Genomic DNA, 22,272 nt, shown 5'->3' on the forward strand with positions numbered 1-22,272 from the left:
ACGGCGAAATATCGGTAATAATTTTCAAATGGAAAACTATGACATGAATGTATCAAAGCAACCACAGTTACAATTAGGTATATACACATTAAATGGCAATTATCTTATATTTGGTTCAGATTGGTATATGTATTTGGTATTTATTTATTTTAAAGTTCAGACCATTGTTGCATTACAGGAATTCCTAATGCGCCACAATGGTCAAAAAATATAACACAAAAAAACATAACAACAATTAAATATAAATTAATACATAACGAAAATAATATACTAATCAATTATACATAACATAAATACATCCATACATAAACATTAAAAAAATAATAGCATTTAATAATAACAGATAACGTAAAAATATCAAATATAACATAAGGAATGTCTTGCACCTACAGTCAATTCCAATAAATAATAGCCAACTGCAAATACAAAACATCCCTGTGAGGCTCAAATGGAAGAGAGTAAATCAAAATTCCACTCTTAAATCAAAATCAATCATGAAAACAATGATGAGCGCAGACTACCAGATAAATGGGTTAGAGTAATATCCGACAATTTACGCTCGCTAAGGTCGAAAATAACACATTCAGTCTCGACAGCAACGATTTCATTAAATAGATCTTGGAATAGGAGCTATTCGAAAAATAACTGTGCGAGTAGGAGGTACAGCCATCAAATGATGATATATAGCCAGTAGTATGGCTCGGTGGTTTCTTTTATGTTTAGCACTGAGAGGTTACCGGGTTCGATCCCATTCTAATCTTTAATACTGCTGGTCAGGCTTGGATATTTGTGACTCCAAGTCAATTGTTTCTTATCAGAGTTTGTCAATTTATTTGATTTCATTGTTGAAACAGTTCCTCCATCAGATTGGCAAAACTCATCCTACCCGCTGTCACAAATATGTGAATTTGATTTATGTAAAATATGTTCAATTCTAAATCCATAGATGTCTCTATGGATTAATTGCTAATTTCGAGTTTTTCAGCCTCTTCTAAATACAGCGATTTATTATTATTAATTGTCTATGAAGGCGCATTGGGGTCTTTTTGTTAAGCCTTCCTGGTATATATCTACGTAAAATAAAATAAAATGTATATGAAATATACATACATCCATATATGAGGGTATGTATATGAATGTAGGTTGGGTTAAATTTATTCGAAGATTTACTGGTCAATCAATACATAGTTGGATTTCAATTCAGCCTGTACTAAGAGCTTATTTCAAAGCAAGCATTTCGACCAGCCACATAAAGCAACCATTCATTGCTTTAAGCCTTTATACAATTTGTGATCAATTTAGAGACTTACATACATACCTGGCGAATTTTCGCGTTTGAAAAGCGCACAAATAGTTCGTGGAAAAAGAGTGGATACATTTCACATTACGTTATTTGCTTTGAGTGTGTGCTTGTGATAAATAATCTAAAAGGAATCATCTGGCTTTGGTACGCACTTTAGAGTGGCTTTCGGTTCGCTTTTCGAGCTTAAAAGCTCGCCCCTGATGCCACAGTCCGGAATATAACATAAAAAATAAAAAAATAACGCGGTACAAACAAACAAAACTGAAAATGAAAGCAAACTGAGTCGATCCTGCGTTTCTAAGCTTTTTCATTTTGCGGTGTTTTTTCTTCTTCTTCATCTTCTGCTGTTTGAAAATTCGGAATGTTTCGGCGTAAGTGAATGCCATCAATCAACACGATGGAGAAGAGGGGTTTTCGGGGAAACTGGAAAAAAGGGCAAAGCCTCGACATTGGAAAATTCCTCCGTTCACGGAAAATTTCCACCGAAAGTCTCCCAAGACAATGCATCTGATAATGTTCTGTTTTTTTCTTTCTTCGTTTTGCTTCAATATACTATTTATTTGGAAAGGTTTGCGTAGGCTTTGATTTACGCGGTTGTCTCTGTTTCTTCGTTCCACTTTCCGTTTGTCGATTTCCTAAAATAGTATTTTGAATTCGAGCGTAAGAAGGAAATATTCGTCGTCGTATAAGAGTCGTCGTGTGGTGTCGTTAGTGGAAATGTGAAAAATAGAACTGTTACACTTTATTGTGGCTTAAGGGATGGACTGAGATGAAAGCATTTGTGTGAATATTTTATCATTATGATACATACAGGATGTCAGTAAGTGGTGCTACAATTTTATATATCGACAGGTCGGGTCGATGTAAGTGAGAAATATTACGTATTGTAAACCTTTTCCGTGATGTATAAAATATTCACGTTTGCAGGTACAATAGTGCAATATGAGTAAATAGTGTGACGTCATATAAACTTTAAGAATTTAACTTTTTTTATTTTATATATAGTATTACGAAATGTGCCCTACAAAAGAAGAACCATTCTATAAAAAAAATCATTGTCATTTCCATTTTCTATTCTGACTTTTCCGAAGCTAATAGGAATTTACTAGCGGAAATACCTCCGCAAAAAAACTTTACTATATATGGAAACAGTAAAAATGTTTGTCAAACTCATAGTGTAGTACACAGTTTTTATCTCAATAAGACGTATTTTATATCACGATTCTAAAAAAATATATGCTTTTTTACCTCTTGGAAGGCTCTATACGTAAATTTACTTAATGAGCCGTTATATTTGAAAATGGCAAAAGTTCGCTTTTCTTCATTTCGAGAAATATCTCGCAATATCTAGCAATATTTAAAAATACTGGTGGCCTCCGATACGTTTATTCTGCTCTTTCGAGATAATGGACTATATTCTGGATATTCTGGAGATTCTGGATATCGAATTAAAAGAATAACAATTTGTGAATTAATTCGAACAGAAATAGTGTTTTTGGAACTGAGAATTGGACGACCGTCGCTTTCAAATATAACGGCTCATATGTATGTTTGATTTTGATTTTTGAATGCTTTTTGTTATTACGAAATTATGTTCACAATACATCTTATATCTATTTTAATAGCTACTGATCTACTAATCATTTTTTATTTTACAATTTTAATTTAATTTATGTAATTATAGTATTATATTATTCTAATGTTAATGTACAGTATAATAGGAAAAATAGCTCAAGAACCTATTTACAAGTCTTATATCCTCATAATACATCTAATACATAATGATAATTAAAGACTCTAAATTCAATGATCTAAAGCAGATTGTGTTTAGTTAATCTGTGTTTATACCTGAAGGATATAGATATTTTGTTGTAATCACCGAGACTCTTCACAAGTGTGTTAGTATTGTTATTAGTGATTCTGTCATAGAATCTACTGGTTAGTTTGTTGGTAATGTCGAAAAAAAACGGAATATTATTTATGGCATGCAGTTTTTTCAAGTTAGTGTATATGGGTGTATTATAAATTATTTTTACGGATTTATTTTGTAATACTTGGAGCTTGGAAAGGTAAGTATTCGAGGCGATATTCCATACAGATGAAGCATATGTTAATAATGGTAATATGAGCGCGCGATATAATTTTATTTTATTTTGAGTTGATAAAGAACTATGGCGATTAAATATTGGGTATATTGAGGAAATACCCCGCATCGCCTTGCATTTCGCTCCCTCAATGTGAGGTGCCCATCTCATTATTTTATCGAACGTTACTCCTATATATTTATTACTAACTGCCATATATGTATGTTTAAGATGTTTACAATTTTGTATTTCACTAATCCAATAGGTGCACTATTTTATTCCTACATATTATATTTAAAACCTAACATATAGGGCTTCGTGAGTTGAAATTAATTTACGTATTTTAAATATCAAGCATACACATATGTTTTATATTATACGATATCAAGCCTATAGTACGCATATACAAATATTATACATATATATGTATATATTTTAACTGCAAAATATGCTGGCTATTTCAGAAGGAAAAGGGGGGCAGAAGGGGCAGCTGCCATGGGCCTCACAATTTTAGGGGCCTCAGAATTTTGGCGACGCCAAGTATACATTTTCAGATATATCGCGAATGTACATACTTAAGATTATTCTGAAATAAAGCTTAAGTACGAAAAGCTTTTTTTAAATACTTTTTCTATCAAAATAAATATTAAATAAAAAGTAAAAGCCTTTTTTTATTTAATATTTATTTTCATAGAAAAAATATTTAAGATATCATAGAAAACCTATATAAGAATATGTTTATTTATTATTAATACTTGGAAAAGGCTGCAAAGCCGATGGGCCCAATTTTATATTTTCCCATAATGCTATTTTCGGGTTGCCTTTGAGCGATATCTATGATACAAAACTTGTACATATGTATAACATATATGTATGTATGTATGTATAAATTTACAGATTAAAAATCTTTGAAATCATTTTCAAATAGTGGTGATATATGTAATTGGTAGGATGGTTTAATGCCACTTTGATGAGGAACCTTTTCAACAATGAAACGGATAAATTGGAAAACTTTGATAGGGAATGATCAATATGGAGCCACAAATATCCAAGTATGACCAGCAGTAACACAGAAATAATCAGAATAAATTATTTTTAATCGAGGTCAACTCACAGGATCAAACCCGGAAACTTCTCATTGGGTAAGATATTCTGCTGGCTAATATATGTATTTTAAAATGGTTTTTTGGCCCCATGGTAATGCATTAAAAAAAAAGGGGGGGGGGCATTCAAGTATCGGTTGCTCTGGGCCTTAAATTTTCTCTGATTGGCCCTGAATGTATGTATTTATGTATAATTTATATGTATACAATTAAAATATGGGAATTATCGTGATATCTCGATGGCTAAAATGTTGTTAAAAAGTATTGTAATATAATAATTAAATTCTGAGAATTTTGGCACCCGGGGCTTCGCATGGCTTCAAAGCTGAATACATCTCAGTCAAAGTCTTGAAGTCAAAACAATTAATTATGCGCTACTTAAAAATAAATTTGAAATTAAAATGACATTCGTAGAAGGATATTTTGTTCAAATGTAAAAATACAGTCTTGTATAAGATCAACAGCTTCTTCCCAATAATTTTTTCTCCAATATATATATAATACAAATGTTAACAAACACCAAAAACTACATATTACGAAAACAATTTAATATTATGAAACAACAATAATTTCAATTTGAAAATTATTTTACACAAAAAAACAATTGAATTTATTTTCACAATGAAAACACTGCATACCATAATTTGAATTATTGTAGCAACGATTTATCTGATCGAAAATGTGCAGTGTGTGAAAAACGGCTTCGCAATATGTTATATACGTACATACATACCTTGTTATTTAATTCGCGAGTAATATTCGGGCTTGAGTGCAGTGATTTACTATGTACATATGTATGTATTTCCGGTTAAAAATTATAACAAAGCCAGTGAAATGTATGCGCGTTCAAATTCAAACGAAGAAAATATCAACATGGCGGTCAATGAACTATATATGTAGTGCTGATTTCCGGTAAGTGGAAATATTAATAATTTCATTATTAATATTTCCATTACTTAAATCGTTCAAGTTGGAGTCAGAGTCGAAGTCGGAATCGAATCATAAAATAACGCTGGATTCGGAGTCGGTAAATTTTGGCCCGACTCCACAGCCCTGGTTTTAACCCATAAGTACTAATATGAAAAATAATACCGAACTATATAATAAAATGTTTATGTTAAAGGACTTAAAAAATAAATCTCCGCGTATAGAATAAATAGTAAATAGTTGCGCGTAAATAGTTGCGAACAATCTGCGAGTAATCAATCGAAGAAACTCTCACTTTTATTTGTTTGGTTTATTCAACGTTCCGAAATTGGTCCGTCCCTTAATCGTTAACCCTTTATCCGCCACTCGAAACCCCCGAAGATCCTCCTTGATCCCCCAAAAAGCTCTTAATTTGATCGCTTTGCAACAATTAAAACGAGCGAATTTCCCAGCGGTTATTCTATCTACGAGATAGCAGATCACTATCGGTGAAAATACACAGTTATAACACTCGACGAAAATACACATTTTGAGAAGGGTAACTTTTACATATACATACATAGATATTATGTACATATGTATGTAATATAAGATATACATACCCTGAACATTTATTTTATGTCTCCAACAGGTAGTCGCTTTTGAAATTTAATAGTGTGTTCGCACTGCAACATAAGCTTTCATTTGCAATGTCCCCATTCAGTTCGTACGGTGGTTGGACCCACGTTTTATTATACTTTACAGATATTTTGCTCGTTTTTCGCCGAGAGAACAGTGCATTTAATGTTAATAACGCTTTTTCCATGGATGCGCTCGCGGTAATTGCTTTAGTTTGCGTTGGCTGAAATATGGACGACACTTCCTTTTCCGGTTTTCGAAATCCGGCCGTTTATGACTGCGGGTGCATTTTTTGGCACATTAAAATAATGGAGTTTCGGGAAATTTTAAGATTATCATTATACCTATAGATTATGTACGTACGAAGATCTAATCATTTATAAAAAACTGCGTTGGTTTATGTGAGCAAAAAGTATACAATGGAAGCATGCATAATATGTACTTGCATATATGTATGTACATATAATATAATATATTTGGTGACCTGATAAAGCCTTCCAATGAGGAATGGGGTCGCTCTAGAACATCTCTCTGCACCAAGTGAGTGTTGGAGAGACAGAAGGGAGGGGTCCAGGGGGTCTGGACCCCCCCCTTGGCGGAGTGCAGTCGGCGGCAAAATATCCCACTCCTGTCGTAATTGATCATTTGTACCATTTTTGGATAGTTTTCTATCCCAAATCCAAGAAAGATTCTTAGGACGTAAACATAGTATACTTGAAAATTTCCAATGTTTGCTTCCTGATGGAAAAAGCTCTCAACCATCAAGTGTTTTAAAAAATAAGATAAAGACTTCGGGGGAAATTTACAACCAAGATATATTTTGTGGGCCTTGAATTCTAACTGGAGAGTTGGAAATGCGGTGGCAATATATAAGTACTAGTGAAAATCGACCAAAAAAAACACTTCCGGTGACAACACCCACAAGTGAACGGAGCTTCTCCACACTACGATGACTAAAAACATATTTAAGAAATACGATGTCGGAAAATCGACTAAATGGAATTGATTTATTAGATATTCATATGGATATAAATTTTAGTGCAGAAAAAATATTAGATAAATACGCGAAGATTGGATCTGTGAATTTCGTACTTTTTTAAAGTATTCATTATTTTTATTTGAATTTTGTTCATACCATATGTTTATTACGTATTTACTTTATTTTTATATGTTGTGATTTTATATTAATTAAATATAAATTATCTTGCCTTTTTTACTGTCAAAACCCCCCCCTTGACAAAATCCTGGCTACGCCACTGGTTTGGAGAGATACTACACCACTGCCAAAACGTATATACGAATATAATAACAAAAGAAAAAAACTTATATATATACATATATAAACTGTTCGATACCAATGTTTCCTCTAGGCAAATAGACGGCGCTAAATCTCTATTTTAATAATATAAAAAATATATTTAATTAATTAATTTTTCTATGGGTGTTTTATATTGTTTATATGTAGGTAGGTAGGTAGTTTTTAACATATTTTTTATATTAAACAATTAAATAAAATATATTTAAAGGGTATTTGAAAAAAATTTGACCGCGTGCGGATCGAAGACATGACCGACGACACATTTCTTTTATTTTTTTTTAATATAATAACTTAACATGCCAACACCCATGCGATGATATGTCATCGGGTACAACACTAGTATTCGTTTCTGATTGGCTATCGTCAAAGTCGTTTCTGATTGGCTGGATTGGTCGAAGACGTTTGTCGGTGATTGAATAATATTTTTTTTTTTGATTCAAATATAAATTTAATAAAAAAAAAACAAATGAAGATTTTTCCATGGTTTTCATTTCATTTCCAATTACTATTTATTAAACACTACCGGGTAGTACTACTAGTGTTTAATAAAAATATATCTAAACAAATCTATGCTAAAAAATTATTATATTATGTTTATGTCTATACATATACATATTGTGGGCAATTTTCAAAAACGATTTCTAAAATTAGCTCAAATTTGAGTAATACCACCGCAAGGGATTTATGTACGTAAATGATAAAAATGAATTACTCTTCCCCAATCGAAACATCCTCTTGGGATAATGGATTGAAATGTTCGAGCCAGTACGAGTGAGTACATAGCGTACAAATGTATGTGTATAGGTGGTTCTAAACATGTACATATACATACATATATGAATGGAAATAAAAAAGGTTCGATTTCACCTTATGAATTTTCGCTCGGGATGATGTGATATTTTCCGACGGTATAAATGGCAATTTTCAGTGAAATGTTACTATTATGATTATTTATTAGACATGCTTTTGTCCGCAGGGAAGATCATCGTTACTTACCGAAAAACACGAAATGTCTTCATGTATCGCAGCGGCGGGGATGGGACCGAACAACGCTGCAAAATAAATTACGAGGTAAATGAGAAGATTTGTCTGAAATATTATACCGTTTTTTCTCTTCACCCCCTCCCTTTCGCCCCCCCCTGCCCTCTTTCCAGATGCAGTTGAGAATTCAAGGGAATTTATCATTTTATAATAAGAGATTTGCGCTAACAACCAGTCGGCTTTGCAGAGCCGACTGAGTTTTCGTCCGATGATTTTCATTTGAATATATTTCATATTGTAGTGGATTTCGTTCCTTCCTCATGTGTGGTTTTTATTCACAGCTTAATTTTCCAAATTGATGGATTTTTTTGTATCTCATATCTAAAATTTCTTCGTATTCACAATGTGCTTGATATTGTAGCGTGGGAACGTGAGAGAAAGTATCCACTGTCTAAGCGCATTCGTGGATGAACAATTCAGTTCCCGGATTAGGCTAACAGGAGTCAGTATGTGTCTGAACAAAGGATACGCTGGAGTTCTCACAGAACAACAGACTCACCACGGTAGACCTTTACGTGCGTATACAAGAGATACATAAATGGATCGGAGAAGCTGTGGTGGGCAAATTGTCCTTTATAAGAAGATACAAACAGTAGATCAGATTATTATGGAGTGAGCGGTGGATTCGAAATTTTGAAAGGCCTTTTTAAGTTGTTGAAACTACTTTGAATAATATTTTATTGGTTTATGACGTGGTCTTCGTCCATAACTAAATCTCAAAGCTACCGCTAAGTGATGTACCTTTTTTTGTTGTTCAAAAAAATATACGCCTATTCAAGAAGAAAGTTTGGATATATGTACACATTTATTTTTATCTTTCACAGAAATTTTAAATTCATAATTGTTAGTTTTGAGGAAAAAAACATTAATTAAAGAAAACCTTAAAAAGCCGGTTGATCGAGCTAAAAAAGCCGGTTTTTGGTTTTTTGAAAAATGGTCAAAAATTCGGATTTTCGGTTTCGGTTTAAACCGGCTTGGAAGCCCTACGAATACCGTAATATAATACTATTAATTAAATAAAATAAAAAAGGAGTCGGAGTCAGTTGATTTTTCACGACTTCGACTCGAACTCCACAGCCCTGATTAGTAGGCAGCGAATATTACAATAAAGTACGCACAAGAGTAGACTAAGCTCGTCTGAAAGAATCTTTAAAGTTAAATATGTAGAACATATATTCCCTGAAAGCAGGATATTAGGATACTAACAGTATCGTTTGGCTCTAGTCACTGATACATTTTGCCAATATATAAATCTTAATTTAACAATCAAGTAACATTTAAAGGTAGTACGTATGGGGAATTACATATGTATTCACGTATTTGAAGTTTGATCCGTATATCGATAGATTCCGATTCAACATGCGATACGAGTGGGTTTGGTTTGCTGTCATCGTGACCTCTCGACTGGTTACATACATACACAAGTGATCGTGCGAGTGTGTCGGAAGAATTTCAGGCAAACGAGGAAACTTGCCGAAGTAGGAAAATCAGGTCGAGATAAGGTTCATCGAAGAGCTAAGTTGGTGGTGCGGGAATGGGTTTCGGGATCGATCCCGGGAGGAGACAACAATTGAAATGTGGGTTATGTGGCGAATCGGGCTAATCTCTAATGGTGGCTGCGTGACCGGATAAAATTGCCCGAGGAACCAGATTAGCGGTACAACCTGCTGAATCCGGGATCGGACGACCGCATCCCGATATCCGGATCGGGGGTAGGGGGCGGGGGTTGTAAGTTTATCCGGTGTAACGGGACCATTAGCTCTGATAAATCGACCGTTTAGTCAATGGCCGTGTGCGGGACAAAAACGAACTGCAAATTGCGAACACATTAAAAGGCAACGTAACGTTGTTGAATTTGTGGTGTGGTTATATATGTATACATATGTACCTATGTACATAGGGTTGCCAACAGGTCTCTTTTTAAGAGAACATGTTCTCTTTTTTAACACAATTCTTTTGTTCTCTATCTTTTTTATAGTATTCCCATAATGTCTTCTTTTTCAATTTTGACAATAATTTCACCCGGTCAGTACTATATTTTCTCTCACAAGATTTTATTTTTAAAAAATCAATACCACAGAGACTTGACAGGTAGCACCAAAGCGTCACTGTGGTTATAATACAAATATAAATCAGGAATAATAAAAATCATAAAATAATAAAAATCAAGTAAATCTAATATATAATTTGGAAAGAGAATTTGTATATATGTATGTACATATGTATGTATGTATGTATGTATGTATGTATGTATGTATGTATGGGGTGAGCGTCACCGCACCGAATGTTAAAAAGTCGAAAATGTTCGTTTACCATGCATGCATATGAAAAACGGTTAGTATACATATCAGTGGCGTGCGGTAAAAGTCTCTCTCCCCCCGTCGTACATCCTCACTTAATTTGCGCGAGCAGGATACAACAAGAACAAGAGGAACAGGCTTTTCCTCCCATATTCTGCGCGTGCACATTAAACAAGGCTGTATGACAAAAAAAGAGAGATAATTTCTCCGCATGCCACTGATATATATTATATATATGTACATAATACCGTTTACCATGCACCCTTTTTTTTATCTTTCTACTTAAGATCTTTCAATTTTTGATCTATGCCTTCCGATATTTGCGTTTTCGGGCTTTTCACTTTCGGTCCCGTGAGGTAGATCCCTCGATAAGAATTAATAAGATAAAATAATAAGATAAAATGTGTGTCCGTAGTCTGTGTCTGTGAATTTTGGGGATTTTTTGAACATCGTTAATTTTATCGAACTGAAACTTAGTATCTGTCTCTGAAATTATTATCGATATATAATATTATTGGTATCGGAAATGGTACTTCCCCTTATAGGTGTTTTCTTTTTTTTTAAGTTTTTGAATTCAATTATCTCCCAAGCAGATCTCACTTATCTCACGAATCAATAAAAAATAAAAAAAATATATAAATTTTTATTACATGGAAAGTTTAAGATTAATACTAAGTTATATATGTATAAAATTTGATGAGCACCCGTCAACCGGAAGTGGCAGTTTACTCTTGATCGAGATTTCTTCCACTATTTGGTCCAATTCCTAAGCATGTGTTTTTACGTGCTCTTCACGGAAAAAAATATTTTCGTAGAAGATAATTAAATGCATGATTTAAGTTAAACTTGACGACAAAATTTGAAGGGTTTCAGATGGGACTGAAAAACCCAGTGAGAAGTCGTAGTTCTTTGCATCTCGGTCGGCCAGCTTGAAATGATTCAACGGAGCAATTAACCGGTCTTATAAACTGAACGTAGTGAGCGCTTATTGGCCGATTATCGGCGAGACCTAATTGGCTGTTGAACGCTGCTTGCTTGTCGATTGGGCAATGAATGCTGATCGCTCATTGGTCGATGATCGTCTAATTTTCACGTTATACTATGATAGTAAGAGTGTACTCATTAAGTTACTTAAAACTATACAATATTAGAAAGCAATCAATTATTCTAGATAATAGTGATTTATGCATTACCTTAATTAAGCATTAGCTTCGGCATAATGGATAATAGAGAGGTCGTTTTGTCTTGTAGCTCTGACCTGGTACAGATTGTTCAAATACAGTACACATATTATATTTACATAGTTTCAAATATCGACAATGCTAGAATTTAATTGAAAACACAGTATAATGGTTTCTAACTTTCGTATAGCGTGTGTGTAATTGTCATTATTTGTCTCGGTGAAAATTTGGTACATACGTATTGACCGTGCCTTAAATTGAGAACGTTAAAGTTAAGCTGGGGGAGAGTATTCTTATCTCGAAACGTGTATACTACATATGTACATAGTAATAGTGGCACAAAGTAAACTTAAGTTCGGGCTAAGTTCGCAATAATAAAGTGCAATTTCAGAGTGATGAGGAAATTTCGTTGCTGGTTTGAAATTGCACCACTAAAATTGAAGTTGCAAAAAGCGTGGAGATGCACTTTGGGCTTGTGCACATGTTGTGTGCTCGTTTGGCTCGTACAATTTATGCGAAATAGTAACATACTTTTATGTACATACATAATGTGGAGTATGTATGTATGTATGTACGTAGTATGGAAAGGAAGCGTATTCTTGAGATGTGTTCAAAGGGATCAACGAGGCAAAAACTATTCGCTGTATTAACTTGAGTGTACTTGATTTAATTAGGCACGTCTGTGGAATGTTGTAATGTCGTAGTTTAGCGTGCTGTGTTTTATTTAGTGCTGTCTGAGATTGTCCTACGGATGACTTGATGAGCAGAGTGGGTGTGTTAACAATTTTTTTTGAGCAGGAGGAAGAGTTACTTAATAATTGAGGAAGTCTTCTGGGGTGGGTGAATAGTTGTAAAGTTTATTTATTTTTATTTTTTTTTATAGTTTAATTGTTCTTTAAAGTTTATTATCACCTACTCGTCTTTAAAGTCGTGTAATATTATACATGCATATATTATTTTATATATGAAACATTCCTTCGTGTTTCTAATATTTATTATGTCTCGTTTTTTGTTACGGTGCCAAGAAATATAAATAATATATTATAGTACAGGGTTTTTTTTATTACAATTTGATTTTTAATAAATAGTGTCTTTCAAAGCAATATGTATTGTTCCGACTTTTGTAATGACGTGTGGCAAACAGTCTTATTAACTGATTGTCGATTGGCATTATTGACGAGTTGGCATTAGTGTCGGCCCAAGCGGAAATACGCGACGGTCGACAGAGTCATCGAGTAGACGGCGTACGGACAGCTTGTGTTCCGTACGCTCCGCTGGCCCACCACGTGCAAATTTTACATTTCAATAAACTACATCAAACCATTATCGAAGTCTTTTCCATGATGGTCACTTCGAACCGGACACCAGTAACCTAGGCCACAACACCAAACGGACAAACCAATAGGAAAAAACGTGGTCGAGAAAAAATGGATGTCAATTAAGAAATCGGTATCGTTCCTTTGTTACTATCCATACCTTTCCAATACTAATAACATGTTTGCTTCTATTTCAGCAATATATTGATTGATGTACAGAGGTACATGACCGCGTGATTGACGCAGAAAATATATAAATAAAAACATAACCTACAAAGACGCATGGGACACAGAGGTAATCCAAAATTATCGGAACGATCACATAAACATCGTAAAGGATATTCAAGTAAGTGAATGTATTCAATCTCAGGCAATCTGTTCAAAAGGCAATCATGTGGGTAGGTCAGTTTTAAAATATGTTTTAAAGTATAACAATTAATTAACGCGATTGTATAAAATAATATCGCGCTACGAAGGAATGTTTCATCGGTCGCATCGAATTTCGTATTAAAAGTGTAAAATCAGATGTAGTGTAAAATTAGCAAAGCACGTGGAGAATTATACTTGTAGCCCCAAAGTGGATTAAATCAAGTACATACCGGTATATTCATATCGGTAGATCTTTGTTTCTTAATGTGTGTAGAAACACCCTCCCCCCCCCCCCTTCCACGATAAATGTGGAATTATACTTGTAGCCCCAAAGTGGCTTAAACCAAGTACATACCGGTATATTCATAGCGGTAGATCTTTGTTTCTTAATGTGTGTAGAAACACCCTCCCCCCCCCCCCTTCCACGATAAATGTGGAATTATACTTGTAGCCCCAAAGTGGCTTAAACCAAGTACATACCGGTATATTCATATCGGTAGATCTTTGTTTCTTAATGTGTGTAGAAACACCCTCCCCCCCCCCCCCTTCCACGATAAATGTGGAATTACACTTGTAGCCCCAAAGTGGATTAAATCAAGTACATACCGGCATATTCATACATCGGTAGATCTCTTTGTTTCATAATGTGTGATGAAACAGTGGTGATTTAAAATAAATCACAAGACTTGTAGCCCCAAAGTGGTTTAAATCAAGCACCCACCAATTTAGGGTTGTTATTTCTTCCAAAATATGTTGGATAGATTCTGGTGATAATAGTTAAAGTAGAATATTAAGATTCACGGTTAATCATTGAATATTATTACCTTATCTCTACGAATAGTTCAATTGACAGCTATAGTAGAGAATAACTGTATTTATGAGACGAAATAGTGCAACTTTCTGAAATAAATGTCAAGTGCTGAAAACGAGGAAATAGAAGCTTCGACTTCCAAGTCGCATAAAGGTCGAAATCCAACTAGGGACGTAGAACTTATTAGAGACAGGTCAAGCTCTAGAATACATCAGACTCGAAGTCAGACTCAATCGATAAAAACATTAGCGAAAGAAAATAAAGTAGAAGTTACAATGGCGTCAATAGAATTAAGGTATTCGGGCGCGTTAAAAAGACTAAAGGGAAAAATAGAAAGAACCTCCGAAATAAATGAAGGACAGTATCAAATTATTGAAAAAGCATACGACTATTTCCATAAACTCCATTATGAGTATTTAGATAACCTCACAGATATAGAGCAGGCGGATCAAATAGACGAAGAGTTCGACATGATTTCAATGACAATTCAAAATCTTAAAGCGACATTAGATAGACAATCCATTCAAAATAATCAACTAAAAGTAGAGCAAACAACAATTAAATTTGCTAGAGATAAGTTACCGACGTTGACTATTCCCACATTTCAGGGAGATCCATCTGAATGGCAATCATTTCAACAAGCTTTTAAGAATATAATAGGAAACAAAACGGAATATTCGAATGTCACGAAATTACTATATTTGCATCAATCATTACTCGGTCCCGCTTTAGCAGCTGTATCAGGGTTAGATATTAGCTCAGACAATTATGAAATAACGTGGAGTATTTTAGACAAGCAATACAATTTACCAAGACTTAATCTTAAAACTAGGATCAACTCACTTTGTGACTTAAAATTAATCACAAAGGAATCACATATCGAATTGAGAGATCTATTAAATAAGGTAACGGTGTGTATTAAAAACATTGAATCATTGGGTTACGCGAGAGAAATTTTAGATCCATGGGTAACATGTTTAGTTCTAAGGAAATTACCATTTAGTTTATTAAAGGACTGGGAAACATCTCTGGTTGACAGAGAAATGCCACCGTACGAGAAGTTAGAAACGTTTCTGCAGAATAGATGTAACGTATTACAATCTACTGCATCTGTAATTACGGTGAAAGAATTCCCTCATAACCGTCAACGAATCAGGAGAACTCATGTCGCGAATAAAAACCCATCAAGTAAGGTAAACGCATGTGCATTTTGTCGAAATAATCATTTCATAGGCAAATGTGATAAATTCAAAGCAAAATCCAGTATGGAAAGAAATGAATTCGTTAAATCTAATAACATGTGTTTTAAATGTTTAAATTCATCGCATAAGATAACAAATTGCAAGTCTAACTATAATTGCTTAAGGTGCAAACAAAACCATCACACTTTGTTGCATCAGGACGATACATTTAGTTCCAATAATACGGGAAGGAAGTCAATTAATGCTCATTCTACTCATTTCTCTCAAAGGGAGATAATTTTACCGACGGTACAAGTAGACATTATAACGTCCAATGGAACGGTCGTTAAGGGTCGCACATTATTAGATTCCGGCTCACAAGTCAACTATGTTACCACATCTTTCGCTAAGAAGAATAACTTCAAATTAGAGAAAATCTCTCAAAAAATTGTAGGTATCGCTAATCAAGAAAGTAGCATTCGTCACATCACCAAGGTGACCATAAGGTCTTCAACCACTAATTACTCAACCAAAGTGTTGTGTTTGGTATTACCAGAAATTACTGGCGAAATTCCAACTGTGAAACTGGATCAACAGTTAATTTCAATACCAGCGGGAATTAAGTTATCAGATCCCCTTTGGAATAAACCGACGCCAATCGATTTCTTGCTCGGCGCCGAGATTTGCGTTCATGCTATGAAAGCAGGAACCATCCAGTTAGGAAAAGGTATGCCTATCTTAAAGGATACCGAATTCGGATGGACAATAGTTGGTCCATATCCCGAAGTAAATAATGCTCCAGGGAAGAGCCACATAGGCTTAAGTCAATTAGACAGTCACATTCAAAACTTTTGGATGATCGACCAGGTTCCTATGGTAAAACATCAATCTCTTGAGGAGAAAAGATGTGAGGAACATTTCCAAGCACACACATCACGAGATAAAAACGGTAGATTTTGTGTAGCTTTACCATATAAAAATTCCCCGGTAGTATTAGGAAGTTCATTGCACATTGCGGAGAAAAGACACAAAACTTTGGAAAGACGTTTTTTAGCCAATAATAATTTAAAAATGGAATACAATAAAGTTTTAGAAGAGTACATAAATTTAGGACATATGTCAGAGTGTGAACCTCCGGAGGCACATGAGGTTCATTGTTATTTACCTCATCACGTCGTGGTTAAGGAGTCTAGCCTTACCACTAAATATCGTGTAGTTTTTGATGCGTCCGCAAAGACAACGTCTAATATCTCACTAAATAATATTTTGATGGTGGGACCTAGTGTCCAATCAGATTTGTTAAGTTTACTACTCAACTTTCGACTCCATAAATACGTGATTACTGCGGATATTAAGCAGATGTACCGACAGATTCAAATAGCAGAGAAAAATAAAAATGTACAACGAATCATTTGGCGAACAGATCCCCAGAGTAAATTCAAGCATTACAAGCTTAATACAGTAACATTCGGAACTGCTTCAGCCCCATTTTTAGCTACTAGATGTCTAAATCAGTTAGCAGAGGAGAATAGAAACAAATATCCCATCGCTAGTAAAGTGATCGAACGTGATTTTTATGTTGATGATTTGCTCACGGGAACTAATACTATTGAAGCTGGTAAATTATTAAAGGTTCAACTGGAAACCATATTATTATCAGCCGGTATGCCCTTAAGCAAATGGACATCGAACAACTCCGATATAATCACGGATGTTAAAGCTGACGATTGTTCAGATTTTAACTTCTCTAACGAATCACACAAAACTTTAGGTTTATTTTGGAAACCGCGGGAAGACGTTTTTGTATTTAAGGTTCAAACCGAAGTCGAGACTGACAATATAACAAAAAGAAACTTTTTATCAGTAATTAGTCAGATCTTCGACCCATTAGGACTATTATCTCCATTGTTAATTAATTATAAGATATTAATGCAATCTGTCTGGCAACAAACCATTGGTTGGGATGAATTCATTCCTCAGACAATCTTCAAAAAATGGAAAGATTGTCAATTATCCAATACAGTCATGAAACTTTATAAAATTCCTAGATTGATAATACTAAATAATGTCATTAATATACAGGCACACGGATTTTGTGACGCATCCGAGAAAGCTTATGGTGCTTGTATTTATGTAAAATGTACTGATCAATTGGGAAATTCCAAATGTCATCTTGTGTGTTCTCGTTCGAGAGTCGCTCCGCTCAGTTTTGTAACTATTCCGCGTTTAGAGCTGTGCTCCGCTATGTTATTATCAAAGTTAATGAAGTCAACAATAGACCAATTAACAATTCATATTAATGAAAAATATTATTGGACGGATTCAACCGTCGCATTGCATTGGATTAGAGGAGAGTCATGTAAATGGACCACCTTCGTTGCCAATCGAGTGGCCGAAATCCAATCAATATCTCAACCCATTGAGTGGTACCATGTCTCCTCTACAGACAATCCAGCAGATTTAATTTCTCGAGGGACTCAACCATCAGAATTAAATCATAATTCGTTATGGTGGGACGGCCCTAGTTGGTTGAAATTAGACGAATCACGATGGCCTCGAAGACCTCCTGAGATCACAATAGATCTTCCAGAGAGAAGGGTAGTCACTAACGCTACCCTTGTGAGGGAAAATAATTGGATAGATAAACATTCTCATCTTCCAAGACTCCTTCGAGTTTTATCATATGTTCATCGGCCACTAAGGAATAAACAATTAAACGTTAAAGAAAATAACGAACCGTCCGCTTTAGAATTAAAAGATGCTTTAAATAATTTGATAAGGTTATCGCAAATGGAATCATTTCCATTGGAATATCGTTTGCTGAGCAAGGGACATCCAATTCCCAGTAGCAGTAAATTAGCTAAATTGTCCCCTCTATTCCACGAGAATTTAATTTGTGTTGGAAGTAGACTTCCTCTGGGAACAACTCTATCAACGTCACCCATTATCTTGTCAAATAAGCATAAACTTACACACATGATTGTCCGAGATGCGCACTTGAAATATATTCACTTGGGTACTCAAGCCTTACTGTCGTTATTGCGGCAGACCTATTGGCCATTGGCCGGACATAATACTGTCAAAGGAGTGGTGCGTTCATGTGTCATTTGTTTCAGAAATAAACCACTGTCACACAATAGATTAATGGGATTACTCCCGCTTGAACGTACCACTGCGAATTTTCCTTTCAGTCATGTGGGGATAGATTTCGCAGGACCTTTTCCTGTGAAGAGTGGTTGCAATAAGAATTCTAAGATAATTAAGGGTTACGTTTGTGTCTTTGTGTGTTTTTCCAGTAAGGCAGTTCACTTGGAACTTGTCGGAGACTTAACGAGTTCAAATTTCTTAAATTGTTTAAGAAGATTCGTAGCCAGACGTGGCAGGCCCAATACGATATATTCCGACAATGCTACTAATTTTGTCGGTGCAAGTCGTGAACTCGTTAATTTAGTAAAATTAATTTACGAACGTCCTCATGAGGAGAAGCTACTACGGTATGTAGCCTCCGAAGGGATTCGTTGGAAGTTTAACCCGCCAAGGGCGCCTCACATGGGAGGGCTGTGGGAAGCAGCGGTTAAATCCATGAAGATTCATTTAAACAAGGTGTTAAAGGCCACCACCTTAAATTTCGAATCATTTTGTACGGTATTGACTCAAATAGAAGCTTGCATGAATTCCCGTCCTCTTAGTCCCTTGTCTTCGGATCCACTAGACCTTTTACCCCTCACACCTGGACATTTCTTAATTGGCAGATCCTTACTCGCTCTTCCAATGGAGGTTAAATATAACACTAATGTCCATGCCAATCTGCTTCAGATACAATTGACCACAGCAGCATTTTGGAAACGTTGGTCGGCGGAATATTTACATTCTTTGCAGTTACGACACAAATGGAAGAAGGACTCGAGCAACAATCTGAGTGTGGGTCAAATGGTCCTGTTAAAGGAGGAACACATGCTGCCAACCCGATGGGTCTTGGGTCGAATCACTAAATTGTATCCCGGACCAGATGGCAGAGTTCGAGTCGTCGACGTCTTTACTGCCAGCGGAGAGTTTCGTCGGTCCAGTCATCTAGTGGCGCCATTGCCGATTCTACCACAAGGACCACTTGACAGGAAGGAAGATCAGCAAGAGGGAGGAGAAACAGCAGCTTCAATTCCGTCAACTTCGGTAGCTTAGTTTAACCCGAAGACACTACCCCCAACTCATATTACTTATTAGATGTAATCATGAGTTTAAATCATTCAATGTTAATAGTAGTACTCCGTAATTCACTTTAATTGTGTTGTGTGTATAATTTAAGCTATTTTCATTTTAACATTCGGCAGTATATATCTCCGAATTTAATCTAATCATTTTGTCTTTATAATATAAGACTTGTCTCATGTCATCACTCGGAAGGATTATATCCGAGTTTAAAATAAACTGTTCAAATTTGACAGTTAAAATTAGATTCATGATTTGTTAATGTTAGTCTCCAAGCCACACTTAATGGAGCATCTTAAATTATTTCATGTCTACTTAATTATAACCTGCCGGGAGTCATCCGCAGGTCTTATGTTTCTTGTTATGAAAACATAAGTTAACTCTTACTGTTTATAGTATTTATGTGAATCATAGAATAAGTAAATATTATAATACTGAACATTTCGATGTTTAACGTAGAGACATCTATAATCATAGTTCGCCTTCATTTCCTGCTTGTAGGAATGAATGAATGACTTTCCAATTTACTTTTAATTTAGCAATGTTTGTGCTACTTGTTGATGAAATCAAGTTAACTTAGGAGCATTACACTCACTAATCAAGTTTAGTTGATCGGTAATAGCTGATCTGTCTTGACAACTGTAACAGTGTCAACATTGTATTGTCTAAGTTAACATCAAGATGAGGAATGCTTAAGTTTTAAACCATATACAGTCCACTCTCTCTTCTTTAAAGTAAACTTATCTTGTAATGCTTATTCACAGCTTCAAAGGAGATTTCAAAAATTTTAATGTAAATAGAAACAACATTCACCAGAGGTATACCTATAAGTTGAAATATTACTGAACCAATAAATTGATTTTATCCTCACACTGGATGAGGCAAAGGTTTCATTATTCACCCTCTATTTAATTATTTTAAGAGCTATGATTTATTGTAAACGACTCGTCAGTAATGCTGTAACTCTGTAGAATAACTGTATTGTTCAACAGTTTTCCTATGTGGGACTATGTTCCGACTTTTGTAATGACGTGTGGCAAACAGTCTTATTAACTGATTGTCGATTGGCATTATTGACGAGTTGGCATTAGTGTCGGCCCAAGCGGAAATACGCGACGGTCGACAGAGTCACCGAGTAGACGGCGTACGGACAGCTTGTGTTCCGTACGCTCCGCTGGCCCACCACGTGCAAATTTTACATTTCAATAAACTACATCAAACCATTATCGAAGTCTTTTCCATGTATTTTAAATTGAATACAATATACATATGTATATATAAAGTGACTTATACGAAAATCATATCATATCATATACTATATAATATCGCTATTCTGTCTGTGTCTGAGATAACGCTCGCCATACTATAATATTCGTTTCGATTCGACATACATATATATATATTTTATTTTATTGTTACAAATAAATATACACTCGCCATTACAGATTTGCTCCAATGCGACGGGTGTACGTTAACGAAATAAAGAATACATAAACAATCAGAAATCAGAAATACAGTAATACATACATATACAATCAGAATATATAGCATATAACAATTAATCAGAAATAATAATCATAGAGACATCTATGGATTATTTTTAGATTTTTTTTGTATACAATTTTTATAAATTATACACAGGCAGATTTTGTGACAACAGGATTAGATCTAATACCAATTTTCAGGAACCGTTTCAGCAATGATCAGATAAAATTGGCAAACTCTGATAGAGAAACGATCGATTTGGAGTCACAAAACCCCCAAATCTAACCAGCAGTGGCGAGGATATTTTATTTTATTTTATTTTATTTTATTTTACATATATACCAGGAAGGCCTTACAGGAAAATCCCATATATGTACATACATATGTATGTTAGTCACAGCCAAAACGTATACGAAGATATAATAACAAAAGAAAAAAGCTTCTATATATATACTGATCGCTACTAATGTTTCCACTTGACGAATAGACCCAAATAATTTAGAAATAATTAACCGCCATTAATTGAAAATTTATTTAATTAATTGATTTTTCTATTGGTGTTTTATATTGTTTATGTGTAGGTAGGTATGTAGTTTTTACGTTTTTTTTCATATTAAACAATTAAATATAAATATTAAATTTAATATATTTAAAAGGTATTTGAAAAACATTCGACCTCGTGGGGATCGAACTCATGATTGATGACACATTTATTTTATTTATTTTTTATTTAACATAATATGCCAACACATATGCGATGATAATCATCGGGTACAACATTTGTTTAGTGATAATAGTGTACTATCTAGATAAAAATGAACGGTCAGTAAAATATATATTTTTTACAACCTTTTATAAATTGTAATCGGGAATCGTAACGGAAATGGTAATCGGAAATTGTAATTGAAATCGGAATCGGAGCTGAAATCATAATCGGAACGGAAATCGAAACTGAATTCAGTACTGGAAATCAGAACTGAAATCGAAATCAAAATCGGAATCGAAAACGGAATCGAAATCGATATCGAT

The 22,272-nt window shown here is 34.6% G+C and overlaps 1 protein-coding gene across 3 annotated transcripts in view; it reads left to right on the top strand.

Annotated features, from left to right (window-relative positions):
• The window catches only part of LOC143909790 (uncharacterized), a 743,449-nt gene extending 722,456 nt beyond the window's left edge, over nucleotides 1-20,993 (top strand). Inside the window, exons 1-2 of one of the 3 annotated variants that reach the window (XM_077427963.1) lie at nucleotides 13,100-13,806; nucleotides 13,930-20,993. In XM_077427963.1, coding sequence (XP_077284089.1) covers nucleotides 14,470-19,731 — 5,262 coding nt within the window. In that variant the 5' untranslated portion in view covers nucleotides 13,100-13,806; nucleotides 13,930-14,469 and the 3' untranslated portion in view covers nucleotides 19,732-20,993. Of the gene's footprint in view, nucleotides 1-13,099; nucleotides 13,807-13,894 lie in introns of those variants that run through there. The other 2 variants (XM_077427962.1, XM_077427964.1) reach the window with 2 other exon arrangements.
• Nucleotides 20,994-22,272: the final 1,279 nt, after the last annotated feature.

This window comes from Arctopsyche grandis, chromosome 3 (assembly GCF_051622035.1).
Source record: "Arctopsyche grandis isolate Sample6627 chromosome 3, ASM5162203v2, whole genome shotgun sequence".
NCBI classification, from domain to species: domain Eukaryota; kingdom Metazoa; phylum Arthropoda; class Insecta; order Trichoptera; family Hydropsychidae; genus Arctopsyche; species Arctopsyche grandis.